This window comes from Sycon ciliatum, chromosome 1 (assembly GCF_964019385.1).
Source record: "Sycon ciliatum chromosome 1, ocSycCili1.1, whole genome shotgun sequence".
Lineage (NCBI taxonomy): Eukaryota > Metazoa > Porifera > Calcarea > Leucosolenida > Sycettidae > Sycon > Sycon ciliatum.
Genome location: NC_088643.1, coordinates 5,707,339 through 5,730,212, shown reverse-complemented (window position 1 = coordinate 5,730,212; position 22,874 = coordinate 5,707,339). Strand labels below are relative to the sequence as shown.

At 46.8% G+C, this 22,874-nt stretch overlaps 3 protein-coding genes across 3 annotated transcripts; 1 reads left to right on the top strand and 2 right to left on the bottom strand.

Annotated features, from left to right (window-relative positions):
• Positions 1 to 1,755: 1,755 nt before the first annotated feature.
• LOC135811299 (biotin--protein ligase-like) lies at positions 1,756 to 17,801 on the bottom strand. The gene is made up of 8 exons (XM_065324519.1): positions 17,453 to 17,801; positions 16,765 to 17,051; positions 14,975 to 15,051; positions 14,334 to 14,494; positions 9,683 to 9,797; positions 7,741 to 7,954; positions 6,549 to 6,769; positions 1,756 to 2,531 (listed from the first exon to the last, which is right to left on the bottom strand). Exons 1-7 carry the CDS (start codon positions 17,642 to 17,644, stop codon positions 6,595 to 6,597), a joined length of 1,221 nt encoding a protein of 406 aa, XP_065180591.1. The 5' UTR covers positions 17,645 to 17,801; the 3' UTR covers positions 1,756 to 2,531; positions 6,549 to 6,594.
• A 341-nt stretch (positions 17,802 to 18,142) lies between these two features.
• On the bottom strand, positions 18,143 to 21,563 carry LOC135811306 (NADH dehydrogenase [ubiquinone] iron-sulfur protein 3, mitochondrial-like). The gene is made up of 5 exons (XM_065324529.1): positions 21,384 to 21,563; positions 20,626 to 20,912; positions 20,097 to 20,222; positions 19,618 to 19,737; positions 18,143 to 18,984 (listed from the first exon to the last, which is right to left on the bottom strand). Exons 1-5 carry the CDS (start codon positions 21,544 to 21,546, stop codon positions 18,811 to 18,813), a joined length of 870 nt encoding a protein of 289 aa, XP_065180601.1. The 5' UTR covers positions 21,547 to 21,563; the 3' UTR covers positions 18,143 to 18,810.
• A 147-nt stretch (positions 21,564 to 21,710) lies between these two features.
• On the top strand, positions 21,711 to 22,160 carry LOC135831023 (oligosaccharyltransferase complex subunit OSTC-like). Its single transcript, XM_065343304.1, has one exon. It carries the CDS (start codon positions 21,711 to 21,713, stop codon positions 22,158 to 22,160), a length of 450 nt encoding a protein of 149 aa, XP_065199376.1.
• Positions 22,161 to 22,874: the final 714 nt, after the last annotated feature.

Below are 22,874 nucleotides of genomic sequence, written 5' to 3'. Positions count from 1 at the left end.
TGCTCATTGTGCATGTACTGCAGCATTGCAAGCAGGACCTACGACACTCATACTTCGTTCATCCGGGTGGTCCCGTACCGTGCACTGCCCGTAACTTTGAAATGTCCCTAACTCAGAATCACATACATTTTGATGGGGAGCGGTCATAGATGATTATGGCATGTGACGTCCCTGTTTCCACAAAAAGTGACAAAAGAGTAGCAACATTTCCACTGAAACACGCTCAAAGGGTGTCCGGTAGACCGAACCAGCAGTGCCCGTAACTTCGGGGTCCGGATAACCGAGGTGTACTACATAGATGACTATAGCTTCAATGGCTGGGATGAACATTGCAGTGGCTGTTTGGTAAAAAACTTCAACTCCAAAGCAGTATACTGGAAGAGTTGAAAGTTTGGCATGTTAAAAGTTAAAGGGGAAGTTAAGCCTAAGGAATCAAATTTTCACCAGTTGTAGTCTTTGGGGTGCTGAGTCGAATGGTCTTGGTCCGAGGAAGCTGAGATGCTCCCTTCCTCCTGTATTCCCAATCGAACTCGCGCACTTCCACCGAAACTGGGTGACTGCGCCCTCCTAGATGGGGATTTGTATGCAAAATGTCACTAAAGCGCCATTTTGTTCTTATAAAAGCATGGATGACCGCGATTGGCCCATATGTTGTTGTCTTTTGGATGCTGAGTCGACTGGTTTTGGTCCGAAAAGGCTGCGATGCAGCGTTCCTCCTCTATTCCCAATCGAACATGGTTGAACAAGCGGTCACGTGCTCCTGCGTACACCAGTCACCTGGTCACCGTGCCTGCAGGGTACAACTTACAGCCTGTTTGACCTTTTTTGGGTGCAGTCCTGTCACTCGAGTTGAACTCGAGTTTAACCTTGGTGTGCAAGTTGTCGCCTGCTGGCGCGGTAACCAGGTGACTTGGGCACGCAGGAGCACGTGACCGCTTGTTCAAGCATGTTCGATTGGGAATACGGGCCGAACGCTGCATCGCAGCTTTCTCGGACCGAAACCAGTCGACTCAGCGCTGATCAGCGTCCAAAAGACAACAACATACGGGCCAATCGCGGTCAACCGTGCTTTTATAAGAACAAAATGGCGCTTTTAGTGACATTTTGCATACAAATCCCCATCTAGTAGGGCGCAGTCACCCAGTTTCGGTGGAAGTGCGCGAGTTCGATTGGGAATAAAGGAGGAAGGGAGTGTCTCAGCTTCCTCGGACCAAGACCATTCGACTCAGCACCCCGAAGACTACAACTGGTGAAAATTAGATTTTAGGCTTCACTTCCCCTTAAAACGATTTGCAAGTTTTCTTGCTTCAATAGCGGGCACACAGTTTAACGAGTCGGCTTTCGCACACCCGTCTTCTAGTACTCTAGTGCAGGCGAGAGAAACAGTAGCATGCGAGGAATGTTTCTACGAGTTACTACGGAGGATTAGCAAGACGAAATTCGCGTTCGCTCTCCAAGGAAAGTCGAACTCAGTGACGGAATTCACGTTATGAGAAGGATTAGCAAACAGAATTCGCACATGCATGAATTGACACGACGTACATTGTGTGCAGACAGTACAGCGTGGTAAATTTATGACTGCCCTGACACGAATCCGCTATTCGTGTTCCGACTATTTTTCCGAACGAAAAATGCGAAAGTTCGCAATCCAGTTCGCGAACTGAAAAATGTTTGCGAACGCGAACGCGAATTTCGTCTTGCTAATCCTCCGTACTGATGGATTTCTTTCCCGTTACACCATATCACCAGGGCATATGTGATCAGTTTTACAATTGAGACGGAATCAAAAACAGTCGCCAGCTCCCAAACGAGGAATAAAAATGGCATTCAACATGAATTCTTGAGTAGCATAATTATCACGGAGCTTCATTGCCACACGACAAAAAAAAGGGTTATTCAAATATCTGATTGGAGGAATTTTTAGAGATAAAACGCAATCAAGAGACGGCGAAGTTAGGATTGTCAACAGCATGAGTAACAGGATTAATAGGGAGCGGATTGCAGTAGCTGAAACATGACTAAAAAGAAACAAGAATGGGGGGGGGGAGAGGCAGAACATCACACTCAAGCTCCAATATAAAGAAGTTTTAAAAGTCAGCTCCTGCTATTTTACCAGAGACCCTAGTGGAGTGGAGGTGTCCGTGAAGGATGTGAATATAACAAGTTACGCCGAGTAGCCAGTGAGGTTTAAAATGTGTGTGTGTGTGTGTGTGTGTGTGTGTGTGTGTGTGTGTGTGTGTGTGTGTGTGTGTGTCTGTGCTCGCGCACGTTTGTGTGATACATGTGGGTGGGTGTGCGAGCGCGCGGGCGCGTGGAGGGTGGACAGGCATCATGAGCAGCGCAGGCTCAACACAGGACAAGTGCTGATAGCGAGCAGCGTAGCCACCGGCAATGTACAGGGCTATTCCATGGGCAGTGAAAAGGCAGCTACAGTGTCACGCGGTCTGGTTTGAGGGCTATCCCAAGGGCAGTGAAAAGGCAGCTACAGACGCGGTCTGGTTTTCAAGCCGGTGTTCAAACCGGCAACCTCTCTGCGGGTATCAGCCAAAACATAGTCATTTCACCACAAAAGCAAACAGATATTCGAAGTCAGGATTGGCAGCATTCGCCAAATCCTAGAAATGGAAGGGGGGGGGAGGCATCATAATCAGGATTCATGCACAGCAGTTAGCGTTTGAAACAGTCTACTGTAAAAGCAGAAATTTTCGGTGGTGTAATATTTTTGGTATTCTCCAAAACCGGCGGTTCGGTAGAGGGAAATTTTCGGTAAAACCCGTTTTCCAGGTAAGTGTTCTAGTACTACACGTATACAGTACCGGTTGTACCGACATTTTTGGTGCGTTTTATTTTCAGTGAAAATTGTCGGCACTGAAGTTACCGAAAATAAAACACCACCGAAATGTTCTGCTTTTACAGTATAATTCAGCAGAGGGAGTAGCGGGAGCAGGAGTGTTTCAGCCATGCTGAAGACGTTGTGAAAAAGAGTATGGGGGCAAGGCATCATAAACCCTACATAACACTTGGCGTCGTATACTTCATGAGGATCATGATGCAGTGCGCACACTGCGTTCTTCTTTACCGCGCAGCAATGCGTCATGGTTGAGAAGCAGCCGCATTACACAACCTCTTCCATAATGTGTTCCACTGTTGTTTCTTTTACATCTCATGGAAAACATCAAGGGTGCTAAGGGTGCTCTGTCCGCTAGACAGCTGAACATTCTTCAAGTTAATTTGTCCTTGATGCCACCTGCAGACCTGACCATGATGCATCTTCTAATAGATGCCTATTGTTGGCATGACTATAGTCTAGAATATTTAGTGGATCACGTGACCTCTCTTCTGCCTGATCTTGCCAACATAGTGATGTTGGTGTTCCAGCAGCTAAAAGTTCGAGAAAGAAATGTTGTATGTCAAAAAGAATTATACGAGAGGAAAGCTAGAAAATTCTACATCTCATGGACCTTTCGATTACGGACATAGATGAAAAACTAACTGACTTATCCCAATCGAAAGATTCCAAACGCGAACAAAAAAAGACACGGCATGCCGCGAGCAACTTTTGGGTTTTGGCGCGCATGCACCGTGCTCACCGTGTTCTCCAAGGTCGTCACCTCCCCGTGGCGTGACCTTTGATCTTACCTTTTAATATAAAACCTGATGTAATTTTATTATGCATCACAATTGCTATCTGAAGAAGTCAATGTAAGATACGGCGTGGTCAACATCTCACCCCACAGAGGCGGATCTAGGGGAGGGCACAGTGGTGCGCGCGCCCACCGCGCGCCCTCCCCTCAAATATTTCGTTTTTTTAGTGCATGCACGTGGGCAGTTGCACAAGTGTTTGCACATGCTGTGACAAGTAGTTTCTAGTGTCAGAAAAGAAAGTTCTTCTGAACACGGAATAGTTGTTCTCTTAGACTTTAGTTGACTTCTAGTTTTGAAATTAGTGTTCAGTTGACGAACTTGTATAGCTAAGTCGGTGAAGGGGATGGCGCACCGCCCGCCCAAGCTGCCAGGGAGCCAACAAACTCTCCACGGGTTTTTCGCGAACCGAACTTGCGCTTCGTCAGCTGCTCAGTCGAGCAATCCATCTTTGGAGGAGAATTCGGACCACAGCGAAGATCCTGAGATCGAGGTCTGCTCAGACTCTGATCTTCCCCAAATGGAATCCGAAGTAGATTCTGACGACGATGGTGGGACTGTCACTGACTCAGTAGTAGTGATGCGAGTCAGGAGCGTTTATCTGTTGAAACTATCGCAGATGACGACGTTGTGACTGTCACGAATGTGGCTGGTGGCACTGCTACGCAGCGAAGTTACTCGGATGCCGTTGATGCAGCTATTGGCGGTGAAACTCTCAGCGATGCAGAAAAGCGCAACATACTTGGGAACCGAAAGCCTGATAAGCAGACGGTGTTGCCACAAAATACATGTACCGCATGGGTTCCCTGTCATGAATATTACCCGCGCCCTCCCCTCAGCTGAACTCTGGATCCGCCGCTGCCCCATGTCGAGAAATTCTATTTATTTTCAGTTGACAAAGATGAGCTTACGGTACGGCTTTTGACTGATGCTCATACAGCCTATGAGTTGCGGCCGCTCTTTCTGCACCCTAATCGTGTCGATCTTACACCAATGGAGATAGCTCAATACACCTGCCGGGTTTCGGCTCTCGTTTTGCGGGCAAATGCGAAACGACAACGTCTGCCTAAGATTGTCGTCGGTGACGTTGAGGATCACGGAACTGCAAGAAGAGACGATAACGGCGTGCTCCTCCGTTGCTGGGATGATGGCAGTAGGACGTGCTACAATGTCATGAAGACGGATGCTGAATTCAGCCTGAAGGGGGTTGAGGACACGTTCGTCAACGGTCGTCAAATTGAGTCACCCGAGCTGCTTGACGTTATCAGGGAATTGAATAAATGTCAAGTCTTCCGCACGGACCGCACGATGATGAAATTCCGAAGCAATGCAGTGCAGCTGAGAATCGTCCCTACACGCGTCACAAGGATATTAGTGCGCGTCGGCACCGTCGACCTTGACGAGAATGGCCTGACCACAAAGTTGCCAGAAGTTGTTTGTGACACAGTGGAGTCGCAAACGAAAAGCGACAGATGATAACGACGACTCCATGGACCCGCTTGTCAGGATTCAGGCCTCGGAATCCTCTGATGTATACGAAGTGTCAAGGAAGCGAACGTGGGCTGTACCTTCAACAAATTTATTTGATGAATGAAGAACATTCCTCCTTGGTACAGTTCTCTCTCTTCTCTCTCTCTCTCTCTCTCTCTCTCTCTCTCTCTCTCTCTCTCTCTCTCTCTCTCTCTCTCTCTCTCTCTCTCTCTCTCTCTCTCTCTCTTACTCTGCTAGATTTCTACTTGTCGAAGTACCGTATTTCACCTGTGATAAGTCGACCCCCAGTGGTACTTGAGGCCTAGATGTACCAGTTCAACATCAATATGAAGAAAACCCACTAGACCCCGGATGTAGGCCGACCTTCAATACTTGAGGACTTGATTTACCGGTTCAAAATCAATATGAAAAAAACCCACTCTAGACCCCGGATGTAGGCCGACCCTCAATACTTGAGGATTTGATTTACCGGTTCAAAAGAATATGATCAAATACAGGTTAGACTCCGGTCGTAAGTCGACTACCGCCCCCCCCCCCTTTTTAATTTGGTTTTTAGGCCATAAACGGTCAATTTATAACCGGAAAAATACAGTATCGGCCTGAAAAGAGAAAAAAACGCCAGGCCCACCAGGACTCGAACCCAGGACCTTGCTTGTCATGAGTAATGCTCTAACCAATGATCCCGACTGATCCTTTGAATTTGAAGTTCTCCCAATCCTTTCAAAACACGGTAACTGTTTCTGTTTTACGTTCCCAAGATATACAGGACTCGAACCCAGGACCTTGCTTGTCATGAGTAATGCTCTAACCAATGATCCCAACTGATCCTTTGAATTTGAAGTTCTGCCAATCCTTTCAAAACACGGTAACTGTTTCTGTTTTACGTTCCCAAGATATACAGGACTCGAACCCAGGACCTTGCTTGTCATGAGTAATGCTCTAATCAATGATCCCAACTGATCCTTTGAATTTGAAGTTCTCCCAGTCCTTTCAAAACACGGTAACTGCTTCTGTTTTACGTTCCCAAGGTATACTTGAGGTACCAGCATGCGTAGGTTTGTGCTTTCGAGGTGTCATATGAAAGCAAATTGATTTCTTCCGGCTGCGTGGAAGCAATGGAGAACTACTGAACATGTGTATTACGCTGAGCAAGTGAAGTTCTTGTGTGCCTAGGTCCCACAACTACCGTATTTCCCTTGTAAGTCGCACCTTTTTTACACTAAACTTCAAGAGCAAAGATGGGGGTGCAGGTTACAATCGAGTGTGACTTCCTACTTATGCGAATGTTTTGAGACAATTTGCCTCAGACCTGAAAAGATGTTGCGGCGTATAATCAAGTGCGACTTATAATCGGGGAAATACGGTAACAAGAAGGGGACAGAGAAGGAGTGGCCCATCGCATAGATAATTCTTACCTATCCGCAGGGCTGCACTGCATTACGGCGATTGCTGCACGGGGCATCATGCCTTGCGCACAATCACCAGGCCTTTCATCATGTCAAAGCTGTTGCCGTCCGGTTGTACGACAACGATATCGCCCGATGGCCGTCGTACCTGCAAGTAACCGCTGTCATTGATGCCGAATATGGTGACCTCCTCGCCACTTTCATCACCGCCCAGAGTAACCTTAGCTCCACTGCAACAGGACACACAGCAAATGGTACGGATCAGCAAATCAGCGGTGAAGAACATTTTCAGCCTTTGAGGTCAGGATGTGCCTTTCTGCCATTAGGGGATTTTTAGAAGGTGGCCGCTCCTACTGTTGGAGTTCGCATTTCCTGTCAACACAATAAGGAAATTCTTAGCCTTCAAAAACATTCCCAAAAATGAACTGTTTAAATACAGCTTACATACACGTACATGTACACGGAACAAATGTGGACTGTTTAAAGGGGAAGTTAAGGCAAAAATTAAAATTTCACCAGTTGTAGTCTTCGGGGTCCTGAGTCGAATGGTCGTGGTCCGAGGAAGCTGAGACGCTCCCTTCCTACTTGAATCCCAATCGAACTCGCGCACTTCCACCGAAACTGGGTGACTGCGCCCTACTAGATGGGGATTTGTATGCAAAATGTCACTAAAAGCGCCATTTCGTTCTTATAAAGGCACGGATGACCGCGATTGGCCCATATGTTGTACTCTTTTGGACGCTGAGTCGACTGGTTTTGGTCCGAAAAGGCTGCAATGCAGCGTTCCTCCTTTATTCCCAATCGAACATGGTTGAACAAGCGGTCACGTGCTCCTGGGTGCCCAAATCACCTGGTCACCACGCCAGCAGGCGACAACTTTCACACCAAGGTTCAACTCGAGTTCAACTCGAGTGACAGGACTGCACCCAAAAAAGGTCAAACAGGCTAGTAAGTTGTACCCTGCAGGCACGGTGACCAGGTGACTGGTGTACGCAGGAGCACGTGACCGCTTCTTCAGCCTGAACATGCCCAAAAATACCAAAATGACTGTTAAGTGTAAACAGTCTCTGAAATGTCTTCATGAACAGCATACATGCACATGCAATAACCGTGAAGCTTCTGAGATGCAACTAGACAAACACAGATATGCATGTACAAGCAAGTCACAGGCTATCCATTATTACACCACGCATTCGCCTACCTGTGCAGCCACTTTTCATAGTATTCGTCCAGGAACGACGCGGGTCCAAACTTCTGAAACTGGTTCCACAGCAACTCCAGCTGGTTAAGCGTCACAGCCAGGACCTGCTCCAGGCTGAGTGGAGCAAGCGAGACGGAGTGCTCTTCGCTATACGCCTTCACGATATCATTCAGACACGTTGTCGGATCAGAGTTGGTTACGTTTAGTCCGCATCCTGGATAAAACAAACATAAAAGAAAGTTTACCACCATATTTATCAACCATAAGTACAGCTGCAGTGGTGTCTTGAAATTCATTCTCCCGAGTCAAGCTCCGTGTGAAGACATCCAAGAAGAAGATTGCCTGATGAGTCCAGCGGGGACGAAACGTACGTCGCAATCGAGCTATGTCGTTGCTGTGTCATCTGCTATGTGCCATGCACTACTTGATGTACCAGCCTGCTATGCCGGATACCGCCAACCATGCATCGACCAGGCGCCAGGCGCGAACTGATGGTGGTGGTGGTGAGAAGGAGAGCTCTGTGCCAGAACTTTGCAGCCTAGAGAGCGAGTGTGGGCAGGCGTGTGTTTACCGCCATATTGCCCGGTGTGTCTTTACCACCATATTTATCAACCATAAGTACAGCTGCAGTGGTGTCTTGAAATTCATAAAAGAAAGAAACAACTCATGACTACAATGCATGGTTTGCTGTGGCGGTGACATCATAAATCCAGGCGGTGACATCATAAATCCAGGCGGTGAGATCATAGATCCAGGCGGTAGCATCATAGATCCAGGCGGTGGCATCATAGATCCCATGTGATGATCAGATAATAGGTGGGCCCGGAGTCATATACTGTAAAGCCGGAAAGTTAAACGACCAAAAATTTTTTGTAATTAAATTTCGGAATGATAACGTTCAGAAAGTTTAACGATGGCTACCTGACCACCCATCTGTATGCGCATCTTTACACAGACATCTCAAACCGGGTTCGCGATAAAGTCTCTTCAAATAACGAAAAAATTGGCCATAACAAAGTTAAACTTCGTGACTCGTTAGACTTTCCGGGTTTTACAGTAAAAACCTCCTTGATTGTCAGTTGGATAGTGTTAAATACCGTATAATGTCGCGTATAAAAGCAGGCGCTTACAGCCGTATAAGCCGGGGTTCAAACCATGCTTCTATTCAAAGTATGCTTCTATTCAAACATGCTTATACGTCAACATCATCAGTTTACACTGTGCAGTGCATACCGCCACGCACGTACTGTGCAAATGCTTGCACATGTATTTTGCAGAGAGCAGCTTCGTGCTTCTGTGTCACGGTGTGCTTTGAAAAATCGGCTTCTAGTCGAGTCATGCTTCTATACAGGTCATGCTTTATACGCGGCAGTACAGTATGCTTCTCAAGACGACCTATCGCAAGCAGGTTGACTCTTCAGTACGTCTATCTACATGCACGGCCAGCTGTCCGCAAATTCAATATCTACATACACACATAAGCAGATTCCCCGTTCGCTGTTAGCTACACTCGTGATCAAAAGCGATGGGAAAGAGTTCGAAAAAGCAAAGTCTGCAAGCGAATGCAAACAAATACGAAGAGAAGGTGAAGCTTCACATCGAGCCATGCTCACCGTACATTTTGGCTTCATACTTCTGACACCTCTCCAGCTGAGCCCATTGACAGCTGACTTACACGATGCGCTTCATTCTGAGTTTCACTCGCGTTCTGGCCCAGCATAGGTGAGCTTCCACACACGATATCCCGCCAGTCAGACAACGTGGGTCATATGGTACGCATGTAAAGTGCACACGGATTAAGTGTGACCAAACCTCTCTACCCCCCCCCCCCCCCCCCCCACACACACACACAAATACATCTCCTGCACTCCAAGTAGAGTTGCTTTCCACTCGACTGGTCACATCCTCTCACATATCACACGACGTTTATAGTTGTTCTCACCGATAATGGCAGATGTACCCCAGGAGCCGGAAGAGCAGTCGATCAAGACACCACCGACCTTCGTGTGTGCTCCGTAGTAGATGTCATTCGGCCACTTGAGCCGCAGGTCGAGAGCCTACATCACAGAGACGACGAAGCAAGCAGACTTACAGACGTACAAGCAGGCGCATACTAGTATATGTGTCACGACCCGACCCCAAGGGTCCGTCAAAAGCATGCGTTGCGAACAACACCACATAGGACGGTCGTGAAGTGTGAGCGAGACCCAGGTTCCCAAGTGCACTTACGAGAGGGTGTGCGCACTCATACGTGCAGGATCAGACAGGCAAACCATCAATTATGTATGTACTGTCATGTCATGACAGTCACACATGCGCGCACATACACACACTTTTTTCTCTCGCAAGACCGGGGCTCTACCAACCGTGGATGGTTGTACACTGTAGTACGGAGCACTGTTTCCGAACACGGTGTTCCACCACCTTGTAATATGCTGTCACACCAAAAAGCGTGTTTCTACAATGCAAGGTTTAGCTAATACCATACACACACTTGTGCATTAAAGGGGCACTCCGGCTTCATTTTCGACGCCGAGTTTTCGATGCCAAGACGAAGATTGGTGAAAGAGAAGACCCCTCGAACAAGAATGAGTCTCCAGAAGCGATCGAGTCGAGCAGGAAGACGACTTTTGAATTTCGCCGAGCGAGCGCTGATGACGTAATGAGGGATTAGCTTGCCAGTGGAAATGCATCTGCGCACATACATTTCACTTACTTTTTGGCCAATTTTCAATCGAAGAGGAGCTTGTTTTCTATGTTCTCTCAACGTCGTGAGCGATCCCGTCTTCTATACCCTTCCAGGTACCCTGAAGGTCCTCCAGAGGAGAATTTATCTCCAGCAAAGCGTTGTTGATCCGCTAAATTCGTCTCGAGACATGTTCAACCAGTGCAGCGCTGCTAAATGTAGAATATTGAATCTGTGATAATTGTCGACGATGGAGAGAGAGGTTGATAGCCGCTGTCGCAGGGAAAGTGAAGCTGCTGGAAGTAACGATGGGGAGCTTGTTAGCATCACATGAGCATCCAGACTTCAAAGCAGCTTGACGGAATCGGGGAGTACTGACTATTTGTCTCACCCTCAGTTTAGTGAATTTTATGACCAGAAATTATTCGATCAGGATCCCCTCTACAAGATGTGTAGTGTAGTACAGGTGATTTCTGAACTTGACGATATGGAGACGGACCAGTAGACCTACCAACAACGTGTACCTGCAGGAAATTCACCCCATGGCCCAGGCTATTGCTATCCTCTTCAGTGGCTGTTGTTTTTTAGTAAAAATATGTTCACTTCTCTCAACATACTCCTGCATGGCAGCAAGAAGGTGCGCTATGGAATTCAACGCCACAATCTTCGCCCAGCTGTGGATGAAGCATGGTCAAGTCATGGCAGTACATATACTTGAAGCAGATGAGAAATTGAAGTTCATTTGTGACGGGAAGTTTGACAGCCCCAGTGACCGAGTCAAGCGTTATCTTTTGCCGCGGCACAAATTGCTGAAGAATCCAAGATGGTCTTGGAATTATGCACATGGATACTACCAGAAATAATGGTGGCATGAACCATTGTGGAATGGGACAGCTCACGGAGAATACTGGAATAGCTCAAGTATCTCTAGGTGATTGTAAATCCTGTTCTGGCTGATAGCTTCGGCCTGCTGCGCCCGTCCATGTACAATGATGGTAACATGCATTTCTGTTTTCTACATACAGTCGTCCCTCTCTAATCCGGCACCTTTTGCTACGGCGTTTTCTGCTGGATTAACGAGGGTGCTGGATTAAGAAATCCTGCCCTCTGACCCGGCCCTACCAAATTGCATGCATGTATCTTATGTACGTCAAAACGCAGGGTTTTTTCGTGTCGACCCAAGTATTTGGTGCACGCTTTATATTCTCAATTGTTCTCCGGGAATATACACAGTGATAAAGTGATAAAGTAAAACAGAGAACATGTTCACATGTACTCTTGCACACACACGCACACACACACACACACACACACACCTGAAAATTGGCAGGACACTACGTACTCCTTGCTAAAATAAGAAAGTATGGTTGACTGCCGTTGTCTCCTGGACAAGCCTAGCCTGGCCTGGCAAGGAGTGCACCTGTACAGTACGCGATTTACGACTGCCGGATTATGAAATCAAACTACGTGCAGTTTGAGCGATTCGTTTCAAAAAGTCACTGCCGGAGGCGGAATTCAAGTGCCGGATTAAGATGTAGGAATTGAACGAAAAAACCGGTTTCGTCAGAAAGTGCGCCGGTTGACAAGGGTTCCGGATAAACAAGTGCCGGATTAGAGAGGGACGACTGTATTTGCCGGCTACTATACTGTGGTATTACAGTGGCAGGTCCCTTATATAGAAATATGTTCACCCCCCCCCCCCCCTCCTACATACCCACATTATAAATATGAACTAACAATTTCACTGTTGGACTCGCCGGCGGCTAGAGAGCGAAGGATTAATTTATAGCAAAGAAAAGGACCAGGGAACTACAAGTTACGCTATAATGTCCGCGAACAATTTCACTGTATTTGAAATAATTTTGTTTGATACCCTGAAAACTCTGAAACTTTGCAGCACTGTGGATTATATGTGGATACAACATTTATGGAAGGAACGTGGAATAATTTCTAACACATTGTTCAAATAATTATAGCACTGAATTGTTGAGATTATGAGCACATTCCAATCAGCACTCTACATATTTATAAGCGGTGGCAATCGTTAGGAATAGGTCGGGAGTGCTCTAGTATTATGAGAGAACGTTCTGTTTGTCTAATCGACGGCTCGTTTGAAGCCAGAGTTGTTTGAACTTGTTTCAGTCGACTTGATTCTAGACAGTAGTCAAAGGAGTACAATGAAGTACACACCAGACGTAGTCCGTAAGGTATCTCGTGAGAATTCTGTCGGGTACACATCAGGTATCAGCTTGCAAAGATGGCTCCTCTCTGTTTCTTGAAAGCCTGTCTAGTTGGACTGTGGCTCCAGCGATTCCCTTCTCAGAGCAGATACCATACCCAATACGGTCAATGCATATTGGACAGACCTGTGTGCACAACAGAAATAGTGGAGAGAAATCTCTCAGCTCATGAACACATCAGTGAAGTTTGAACTGCCGTTGTTTGTGGCCATCAGTATAAACCTATCGACTATAAGAATAATGTGCAAAGAAACCGTGGCCTCTATAACTACAGCTAGGGCCATGGAATTATAAAGCATCTAACTTAGGGAACTGCCAATTCTGGTCTGAGTTGCGTTCGAGGCCTGCAATTCATGATGGCTATCGTATGTTGCATTGACCAGAGATCATATAAAACTTCCAAATGCCACATTGAAACACGCACCACTTTCGAGTACTTTGGTATCCCCCACCAAGTGGGCATTCGTTCCCGGGGTGGCAGGCGTCACCATTCGTTATACCTGGATCAGATTTCATTGACCCCAACTGTCATGAAGAATCATTTTTACTTTGACTGGATTTCAGTACAAGTTGTAGAACTGCAGAATCAATTTTGTTGTATTTGGGTAATCATTTCTCTACAAACGCTCTATTTGGAAAATAGAATTTTTTTATAAAATGCATATCCAAATTCCACATCTACCCAAATCGGAATACTTGATCACGTATTCAGTACTACACGGAATGTTTAGAAAACGCCAGGGAAAAGGAATTTGCTAACGAGAACTCCAGGCCAGGGTACTACCAAACGAACAAAACAAGATAAAAACTCACCAGTATACTTGTAATTGTAGTAATTCATGTCGGTGTAATATTCACGATAAGCAACGAGGCACCCTCCGATTTGGTCAAGCTGCTTTGAAGTCTGGTTGTTCAGGTGGTACAAACGGGCTCCCCGTTGTTACTTCCAGCAGCTTCACTCTCCCTGCGACAGCGGCTATCAGCCTCTCTCTCCATCGTCGACAATTATCACAGATTCAACATTCTACATTCATCAGCACTGCACTGGGTGAATATGTCTCGAGACGAATTTAGCGGATCAACAACGCTTTGCTGGAGATAAATTCTCCTCTGGAGGACCTTCAGGGTACCTGGAAGGGTATAGAAGACGGGATCGCTCACGACGTTGAGAGAACATAGAAAACAACCTCCTCTTCGATTGAAAATTGGCCAAAAAGTGTGTGAAATGTATGTGCACAGGTGCATTTCCACTGGCAAGCTAATCCCTCATTACGTCATCAGCGCTCGCTCGGCGAAATTCAAAAGTCGTCTTCCTGCTCGACTTGATCGCTTCTGGAGACTCATTCTTGTTCGAGGGGTCTTCTCTTTCACCTACCTTCGTCTTGGCATCGAAAACTCGGCGTCGAAAATGAAGCCGGAGTGCCCCTTTAACTTGCTTCCTGTTAAAACGGATCAAGTGGTCTCCCCGGAAGTGGGGAGAGAGATTCAAAAGGAATCCTGGAAAGATGACTCAATTTGGCTATTGAACCCCCAAATGGCCCACACCCTGAAATCCCCCAAACTCTAGGTGGATACACAGACAGACACAGACACAGACACACACGCACACACACATGCACACAAATACACACCATGCAAGACAGGTTGCTTCTCTTCACATCACTCACCTCATAACCGGAGATTCCCTGAATACCTTTCACAACAGCCAGACTGCACAGATACTGAATAAAAGCCATGTTGCCAGCCAATGGCGTGCCTTTCGGAATGTCAGCATGAGCGGAAAACAGCAAGCACCCGTACGGTGACACCCACTTGTTGTCGCGGCGACCTAAACAAAAGAAATCGGATACAATAAGTACAGCCAGTCGCAGGTCATACCCATAGCATACTTGTACTTTTGACACGCGGCGAAATAAAAAATAAATAAAATTAAAAAATTAAAAATTAAATTCGACGGGTTTGCGTACTGGGCAGGTCAAGAACAAGGAGTCGTACAACTCCCTGGTCAAGAACCACCTTTCACGCGGCGAAAGGCACCAGAAAACTGGTGTCACGGCGGATGACTTGCCGCATTCTTGCTACACTCTGTCCACAGTACTGTGTACGCATTCACCCGTGAGACAACTGAGATGCTGCTATTGGAGCACCTCTGCTGATAGTCAAATAGCCGTTGCGGACAACCAAACATAATCAATACTAGGAGAGGGACTCGTACTCAATATCCGATCAGCCAATCCACCGCAACTCACATACCAGGTACCCAGAGCAGGGACCATAACCTGCGGCACTAGCATACCGGCAGTCTAACCTTTTCCTTGCGTCTGCTGTAGAGCAAGATAGACCAGGCCGGCTCCTGCGGGAATCTGGCCGAGAAACTTGACATTGCTGAACACAACAGGCACAGGCAGCAGTGGTGATATGAGTGCAATCCACAGCGAAACATACCCCCCCCCCCCCCCCCCACCACCACCACTTCCATTAAAATAGTAATCATAAATTAGGGCCGAGTCGGGTAGCATTTTCTTCGGGTATAGGGTTCGGGTAGTTTTCCACGGATAGCACGGGTACCCGATCGGGTAATGTTTCCATGGTAACACCACAATGCACCCCTTCCCTTCCACACTGGGTAGACAATTTAGGCCCAGGCAGATAATGCTAGCATTATATCTAGCATATTTAGCACTTTCTGGAAACTAGCATTGGGCTAGCATAATCCGGCAAGTTTTGCAGAAAACCAGCATATTCTTGCGAAAACTAGCGTATTATTGCAAAATATGGGATTTTCGTGAGAATTCACAATGCCCTCGCGACTACTACCGCACCTTTGCCTGCTGAGTAATAATAATTCTAAGCTCCTTGTATTTTTTCTGTTTCGTAGAACTAACTTATGCTGCAAAATACATGTATGCTGTTATCAATCTGCAACATTAGTAATCTAAACCACTATTTCCATTTTTCCGAAGCAGAATTCAAGCATTATCAGTGCCATTTTGGAGCAGAATGCGAGCATATTGAAAAGCAGAATCCATCAAATTCTCGAGCACTATCCGCCGGGGCCTAGGACATGCGGAGTACTACATGAATTCGCACACGTGCACTATACATGATGTCATCTGCGACTTCGGGTTTTCGGGTACTATTCTGTACGCGCCTACTGGATGTCCTCACGGGTAGCACGGGTACCCGACTACCCGTGCACACCACTTATCATAAATTACTGGCCTTAAAACTCCCAGCTTAAATTCAAACCCAAAAGGCAAAAGGAGATACTAGCACCACCCGAAATACCTGCAACATGCACGATAATACTGAAACCTGGTCATGTGTTTAACAGTTACATTGATGTGCTGCATACGCACATGCCTGGATCAGCATAACTTACACACTACAACAAGCACCGTGGCCACTTCCGGAGCAACGTTCCCAAAAGAATGCCCCCATCCGCTCCCAGGAAAGCTAGTACAGTGTCCCAAATTTTCTATTCCCTGCGATTTCACGTTTCACACAGTTATACACCACTACTCCAAAATGTTATTCCTGAAGATGGGCCGCCTGGCCCGAAAATTTGGATTGTATTATTTTTGGAAGAATTTGTAGCCAAGAGACCGTTTTTGAGTAGTGGTGTATAACTGTGTGAAACATGAAGTGGCTACAGTGGAGTCTGCACACCCTTAGAAATGTGATTTCACGGAAAAAATATGCGGCAAAAACAGTTAATTATGCAATGATTATGCTATGACTATGCGATGATCATGCGATGATTGTGCGATGACTATGCGATGACTATGCGATGATCGTGCGATGATTACTAGTATGCACCAGTATAGGGGAAATGAATGATGCATGCACCAGTATATCGCCAGAAGTACGGGTGCAAGCCGAGCACCTGGTGAGGCATGCTGAACTATTGCGCGCTTCACTGCACATGTATCAGCGGCTATCCACAGTGTCATCAACTTGTGCCAGAATGTGAGAGACAGGCGACTATACGAACCTGCCATTGGCTTTTCAAAACGTATGCGAATACTCGTATCATAATTATTAGTATCAGTTCATGTTTAAACAAGCCATTGCGTCACTGCCTACAGAAAGTCTCACCCGCTCAGAATTGCCTGCGTGGAAGATGTCAGCTCGCTATACATCATCATGCGGCCCATCTCCTGTGTTGCTAGATGCCGGTTGAATTTGCCAAAGTCAAAGCGACTCCAGACTGGTGGGTCATTGCAGAACAGAACTGGGATTTTCTTGCTGTTGATAGTGAGGTCAACTGAGGACTCCACATCGCCCGAAGGTTGTGTCCAGTCCTTTATTTCCAGGGCGACATCCCCACTGCACATGCCATCCTTCTGCACCCTAGCCAAGTTCTCCAGGAACGTTTGTTGGTTCTGGACAGGAGAGAGGATGGTGGCAACACACACGCGCGCGCGCACACACACACACACACACACACACACACACAAGAACGCTCACATGCACGCTCACACGCACGCTCACACGCACGGTAGACGAAGCAATACAATGCCAATGGCCAAATCATTAGTGAACGCTCAGTGCTCCTGACATCATCCATGTATGCATATTAATAATTATTATGCGCATCCCCCTCTGGACCAGGACATTAGCTGTGCAAGTCTTACACCATGCAATACATGACGTATTCATAAAGTCACAGAACTCATGAATGCCTCTCATACTCACAGTCTCAGATCAAAAATATTAATAATATATTGACTACCAAAATTGGGCGAATTTTACTACTGCAAATCCAGTCAAAAAATTGACTCACATTTTCTGAAGAAAAAATGAACGTCGGGGAAAGCATCACTTCATCGTTGGACGCCATCTTCGACTCAATGATGTCTTTCTGCTCACCGTTCTGTGAGTGTTGATTAGGACTACAACAAGACACGAATCGCCTCAATACACTGAGCTCGGATTTCGAAGTTTGAAACGCTGCATGCACCCTACACCACCACATGGATTCTAACTTCTTAGTTCTAATACGAACCGTGGCACTGAAAGGAACAGGTGAATAATTTTAATACAAGCCACGATCGGAAGAACTTACTTCTCTCGATCACATCCTGATTGTTGTCATTGATTGATTCACCTGCTCGACTGCTATGCTAGGGTGCATGTGACAAAACGAGGATTGTATTATTCACAAAAGGCAGAAAGACGAATGGGAGCGCCGCCATGGCGCCGTAATGTTCTGACTCCACGTGCAGCTCGTACGGGATTCCGTACTACATGCCTTTTTAGGTCGACCGTATGCATGTACGAGTACCGGTCCTTCAAACAAACTGATCTCACACCCACACACAGCCGCTAGCGCTATGACTCATAGTATGAGTATGACTTGCTGTGCAGGATTGACAGGCTGTTGTTCATTGCAGCATTTGTAAGCACTTTGAAGCTAACAAACAGCAAACACGTCAATGATGCACCGGACTGCCCAAAGAAAACAAGTGACAAGAAGAAGTTGCATTCGCTTTATCGTTGAACATCAACGCAGAATTTACTATAGAAACATGGGGTACTAAAAGTGAGGCAAGCCTCGCACAAGAAATAAAAAATGGTATATAAAAAGGCTAAGATGCTTGGAAATAAGAGAGATACAACCGGCGAGTAAATGTAATACTACATATGATGGTAAATATTTAAAAGAATATTCAGAAAATACCAAATGTGTGGATTTCAATTTGTACAGTGTGAGTATCAGCAGGAATAAGGAGAGAAAGCATTCCAAACGCATAAAAAAAAAAAAATAAGTGCCGTTGGCAAAATTATTCGGACATCCAACTTCGAGCTACAGTGGTACCACAATGGATACCAACCACAGGCATGCAAGCAGTGCAACAGCTATGTACATGAGGAATTCTTTATAGCATAAATAACAAGCAGTAGCACTCCTAGCAGCAGGGGGGGCGAATGCACAAACTTATTGGGAGCCGCCCCGAGCCCCGCCAAGGCCCCCAGTCCTTGTTCAGCTCTTCGAGTAGTAATCTCAAGCCAAATGGTCCTTGCGTACATAAATAGGTTGGTGCATTCACCCCCCTGCTGCTCTCCTAACAGCTCTCAAACTTCACACCACAAAGACAGACAAGGAAATAGTTCAAACAGTACTATCATTCATAGCAAGCTCTATTTCTTCTCCTCGGGCTTAGAAGTGGACTCCGCTTCCACAGACGGTGGGGGTCCATGTTGCCGATGCAGCGGAAACTGCTCCCACGAATGGTTGAAGTCGAAACGGCGGAACTCCTGAGCCAGCTCCACAGGTTCAGCGACGACACGCTCCTCTTCAAGGTCGTACCGTAGCTGTAGATCACACAAAGTGAACAAAATGACATGCGCGCACGCACGCACACACACACATACACACAGACCCGCACAGACAACGGACATACACGGAAAGTAGGCAGTGTTCAAAGCGTGGCAATACAGAGCCAATGACACAGCAACAGCACCAATACTGCAAAACCGTCCAAGCAGTGCAATCATCACAAGGCCAGTACAAGTACTGAGTTTAAGGATGCGGAGTACGTGCAGGAGTTCATGGGTGCTGCAAATGGTGCAAGTGTGCAACAGGAACGCATATATAGGCCATGTGAGGTGCACAAATAGAACACAGTAGATGCAGCAGTGTACATGTAAGGCAGGGGTATTACACTCCTCTAAATTAACATCTTAGCAGATGCCAGAACAATACTCGAGTCGGCTTCTGATCTAAGCACTCACAAGTATAGAGGTTACGCAAATGATTTCACGGGGTGAGTCAGCGGATTTTCTAATGGGCACTACGTATACAGCGCGAGTCGCTAGTGCAGCGCCGTGTGAGTCCATGACTCTGCCAAAACATCTCGACTGATGCTGTAATCACCTAACCTCTATAATAAACAATACAATTCACAAACAGGGTAGATGCATGAAAGCAAATTAGATCCACCATACCTCAACATATCCTGACAACGGGAAGTCCTTGCGCATCGGATGGCCTTCAAACCCGTAGTCGGTGAGAATACGCCGAAGGTCCGGATGATTGGTGAAGAACACGCCATACATGTCCCAGACCTACGGGGGAGCAAGCATTGGCAACAGTAACACAGTCAGTCAGCAAGTACAGTCGTGGCCAAAGAAATCCGACCCACGTGCCTAAAGCAACGCCAATGCTCATGCGGCCCCTGCAGCCCTCAGGTCGGTTTTTGAAACGTGCATGATGTAACTGAAAGGCGGCGCTAGTTTTGACCCGTGGGTTGGATTTCTTTGGCCACGACTGTGCATGTACCAGCATCGTACAGTCTCCCACAGTCACGTGCCCATTCCTACAGCATGCGCAGTCCACGAATACCTGCACGGTACATTCTAGGTACAGTGATAACACCATGAAAAACATAATTCTCAGAAGAGCTTAACGGTACAACATAACATACCTCGCGCTCCAACCAGTCAGCACTCCGGAACACCGGTTCTGCGGACGAGAGCGGTGTAAGCTCGTCCGTGTACGTGCGAAGGCGGATACGACTGTTGAACGGCAGCGACAGTAGGTTGTATACGAGCTGCAACAGAAAAGCGGTAAAAAAATCCACACCAGAAGTGACCAGGCGTGCAAGTAAAGATGCACATGAACTGGGCAGAAGTCACACAGATCACTCAGTCATCGTCAGTGCTACCACGACTAGCTTCAACTGGGCAGAAGTCACACAGACCACTCAGTCATCGTCAGTGCTACCACGACTAGCTTCAACTGGGCAGAAGTCACACAGATCACTCAGTCATCGTCAGTGCTACCACGACTAGCTTGACTGAAGAGTTGCAATGCTGCATTGCACATCATACCCTGCTTTAGTGCAGCCGCTCACAGGAACCATCGGAGCTCCTTGTCTATGGTTTAACATCGTCATAATACATATACGATAGTGTTCGCAGCAATGCACGACAATCCCAAATCGAACGGCATACCTCAAAACGCTTCGGTCGCTTGGGAACATCGAGAGCCGTCAGATGCACCAGCTGGGTCATCTGTGTCATGGAGTGCTCCTTGAGAATGGTCAGTGCCGGCACGATGCCGTCCGGGTGGATGAGCAGCTCCAGCTCATCGCACGCCGTGATCTGTACTTCCTGGATGTACTTCGGCATGATGCTGGCAACGTACTCGCCGAGCTTTACCAGCTGCTCGCGGCTCGGCGGATTCTGACAGACGTTCTCCATCATGCGACTGTTGTCTGGCTCGCTGTAGGGATCGGCTGCTACATAGACCCAACGATAAATGTATAGGGATACACACAGCACTGTTGCGCGAAGAACGCCGGAACCACTACTTCGCACCAGAATAGTTTTCCAACCGCTTCATTATTCGTGTTGTATTCATTTTTTTATGCACAGACCAAGAACTACCAAACGAGAAGGTGGCGAAAGCAATAAAATATGGAAGGATATGTAATTCGGGAGAGTGACATCCCATTCAAATTTCCAATCCATATACATCGAGCCAATACACTCGCGTTAGGTGAATGGATATGCATGTATGCCCAGCAGGGCGAAGAGAAATTGGGATTTCAAGGGTGCGTACACAGTTCATTTCATGATTTTCTCTTCGACTGGTGACCAGTGCAGCTAGTGTTGTTTTGGTACTTGCACGCATTGACTGAATGAACCTCTGAGCGCTACAATAATGCATAGTGCTGTCACTCCCATTAAATTTCAATAGAAAGCCTCACCAGCAGCACAGAGGTGGCGGCGGAACATCGAGACTCCATTCGACACACGGCATTCTGTATCCCTCTCGGCAGCAGCGCTTAGGCCCAAAACCCTTGGACTGCAAACCTGAGCCCTGATGGAGCCCCGAAGAAGACGGCTTGAAAGCCTTCCCAACGACGCCATGTTTCAGATTTTCATTTGCGCATGCGCGAACTCCGGTTGTCGTGGCATTAGCTGAGGGATCAGAACAATCAACGCTGAGTCCAGTCACACAAATTTTGTGTGTTGAGATAGAAGTTGTAGGTGAGAAGAACGAAACAATTGGTTTCTCTCCTACTTCTATCACGATGGAGGCGGTGTTGTCTGTCCCCTTCCAGTTCCTGGAGTGCCCTAACCTAAAATTGAAGAAGCCAGGATGGATTGCCATGCCTTCGGCCATGGTTGTGTTTAGTTTGGTCCTTGTGTCCTATTTTCTCGTCACCGGTGGAGTAATTTATGACATGATCGTGGAGCCACCTAGCATTGGATCAACGACAGACGAGCATGGTCGCCAGAGGCCAGTAGCATTTATGGAGTATCGTGTAAATGGACAGTACATTATGGAGGGCCTGGCCTCAAGTTTCTTCTTCACACTCGGTGGTCTCGGATTCGTCGTATTGGAAAGGTCAAATGCTCCCGGAATGGCACGTCTCAGCCGCATTCTGCATTTCTGCGTCGCCTTCAGTCTTATCATCGTCTCATTTGTCGTGATGCGCTGGTTCATCCGCATCAAGATCCCTGGCTACCTTATCGAATAAGCTGAGTCTGTGTGGAGTGAAGTTTGCTGAAAATTTGTCCAAATATTGTGTCGTCTGTTTCCACAAAAAAAGTAGTACGTTTGTATCCATTCAAAAAGAGGTTGATCTTCTTTTTCATTTTTTATTCTTTCCTGAGGCGATCAGAACTGATAACTCAACTTAACCAGAGCCTGTGCAATGTAAATCATCATGTCTGAGAGAAAGGTGGAATCCTGACGGTTTGGATTTCAAATATATTCTTGACAGGACTGGTCGTGGTGCTTTCAATTGAAGACTGTCAGGGTCCCTACTACATGTACTGGACAATCTATTTTGTCCAGTGGCATGTGAGGATAAACATGCACTTTATCCTGGGTTACATAGAATTGACCAATTGCCAAATACTTAAAATAGTTGCTCTGGGATCAACTTCATCTGTGACAATTCGACCTCTGGCGCTCAGACAGATGTTATATTCAGAAGATCATTGCCAAGTATCCACGGCACACAAGTTTTGTTTCCTGCACTGCATCAGCACATCACACACCAAACACCTGTGTCGCTGCATAACAGTACCCTACCAAAATGTATGTTGTATCTCGTACATGTACCATGTACGTTTTGGCAGCTTGTGTATTAGAGCTACTGCATTTCGAATTTGTCAGGATTCCACCGACAAGGAGGTTGTGTTGTCTTTCTCCTCCTTATTTGGGGTCTTACCAGCATGCCAGGGGG

Coding starts and splice junctions, on each gene's coding strand:
- LOC135811299 (XM_065324519.1), bottom strand. CDS start 17,644: ATGTGGTGGTGTAGGGTGCATGCAGCGTTTCAAACTTCGAAATCCGAG. Junction 15,052..16,764: donor ACGCAGGCAATTCTGAGCGG/GTGAGACTTTCT, acceptor TGTTGTGTTCAG/CAATGTCAAGTTTCTCGGCC. Junction 9,798..14,333: donor AGGGAATCTCCGGTTATGAG/GTGAGTGATGTG, acceptor TCTGTGATGTAG/GCTCTCGACCTGCGGCTCAA.
- LOC135811306 (XM_065324529.1), bottom strand. CDS start 21,546: ATGGCGTCGTTGGGAAGGCTTTCAAGCCGTCTTCTTCGGGGCTCCATC. Junction 19,738..20,096: donor CTGACTGGTTGGAGCGCGAG/GTATGTTATGTT, acceptor GCTCCCCCGTAG/GTCTGGGACATGTATGGCGT. Junction 18,985..19,617: donor CGTTGTCAGGATATGTTGAG/GTATGGTGGATC, acceptor TGTGATCTACAG/CTACGGTACGACCTTGAAGA.
- LOC135831023 (XM_065343304.1), top strand. CDS start 21,711: ATGGAGGCGGTGTTGTCTGTCCCCTTCCAGTTCCTGGAGTGCCCTAAC.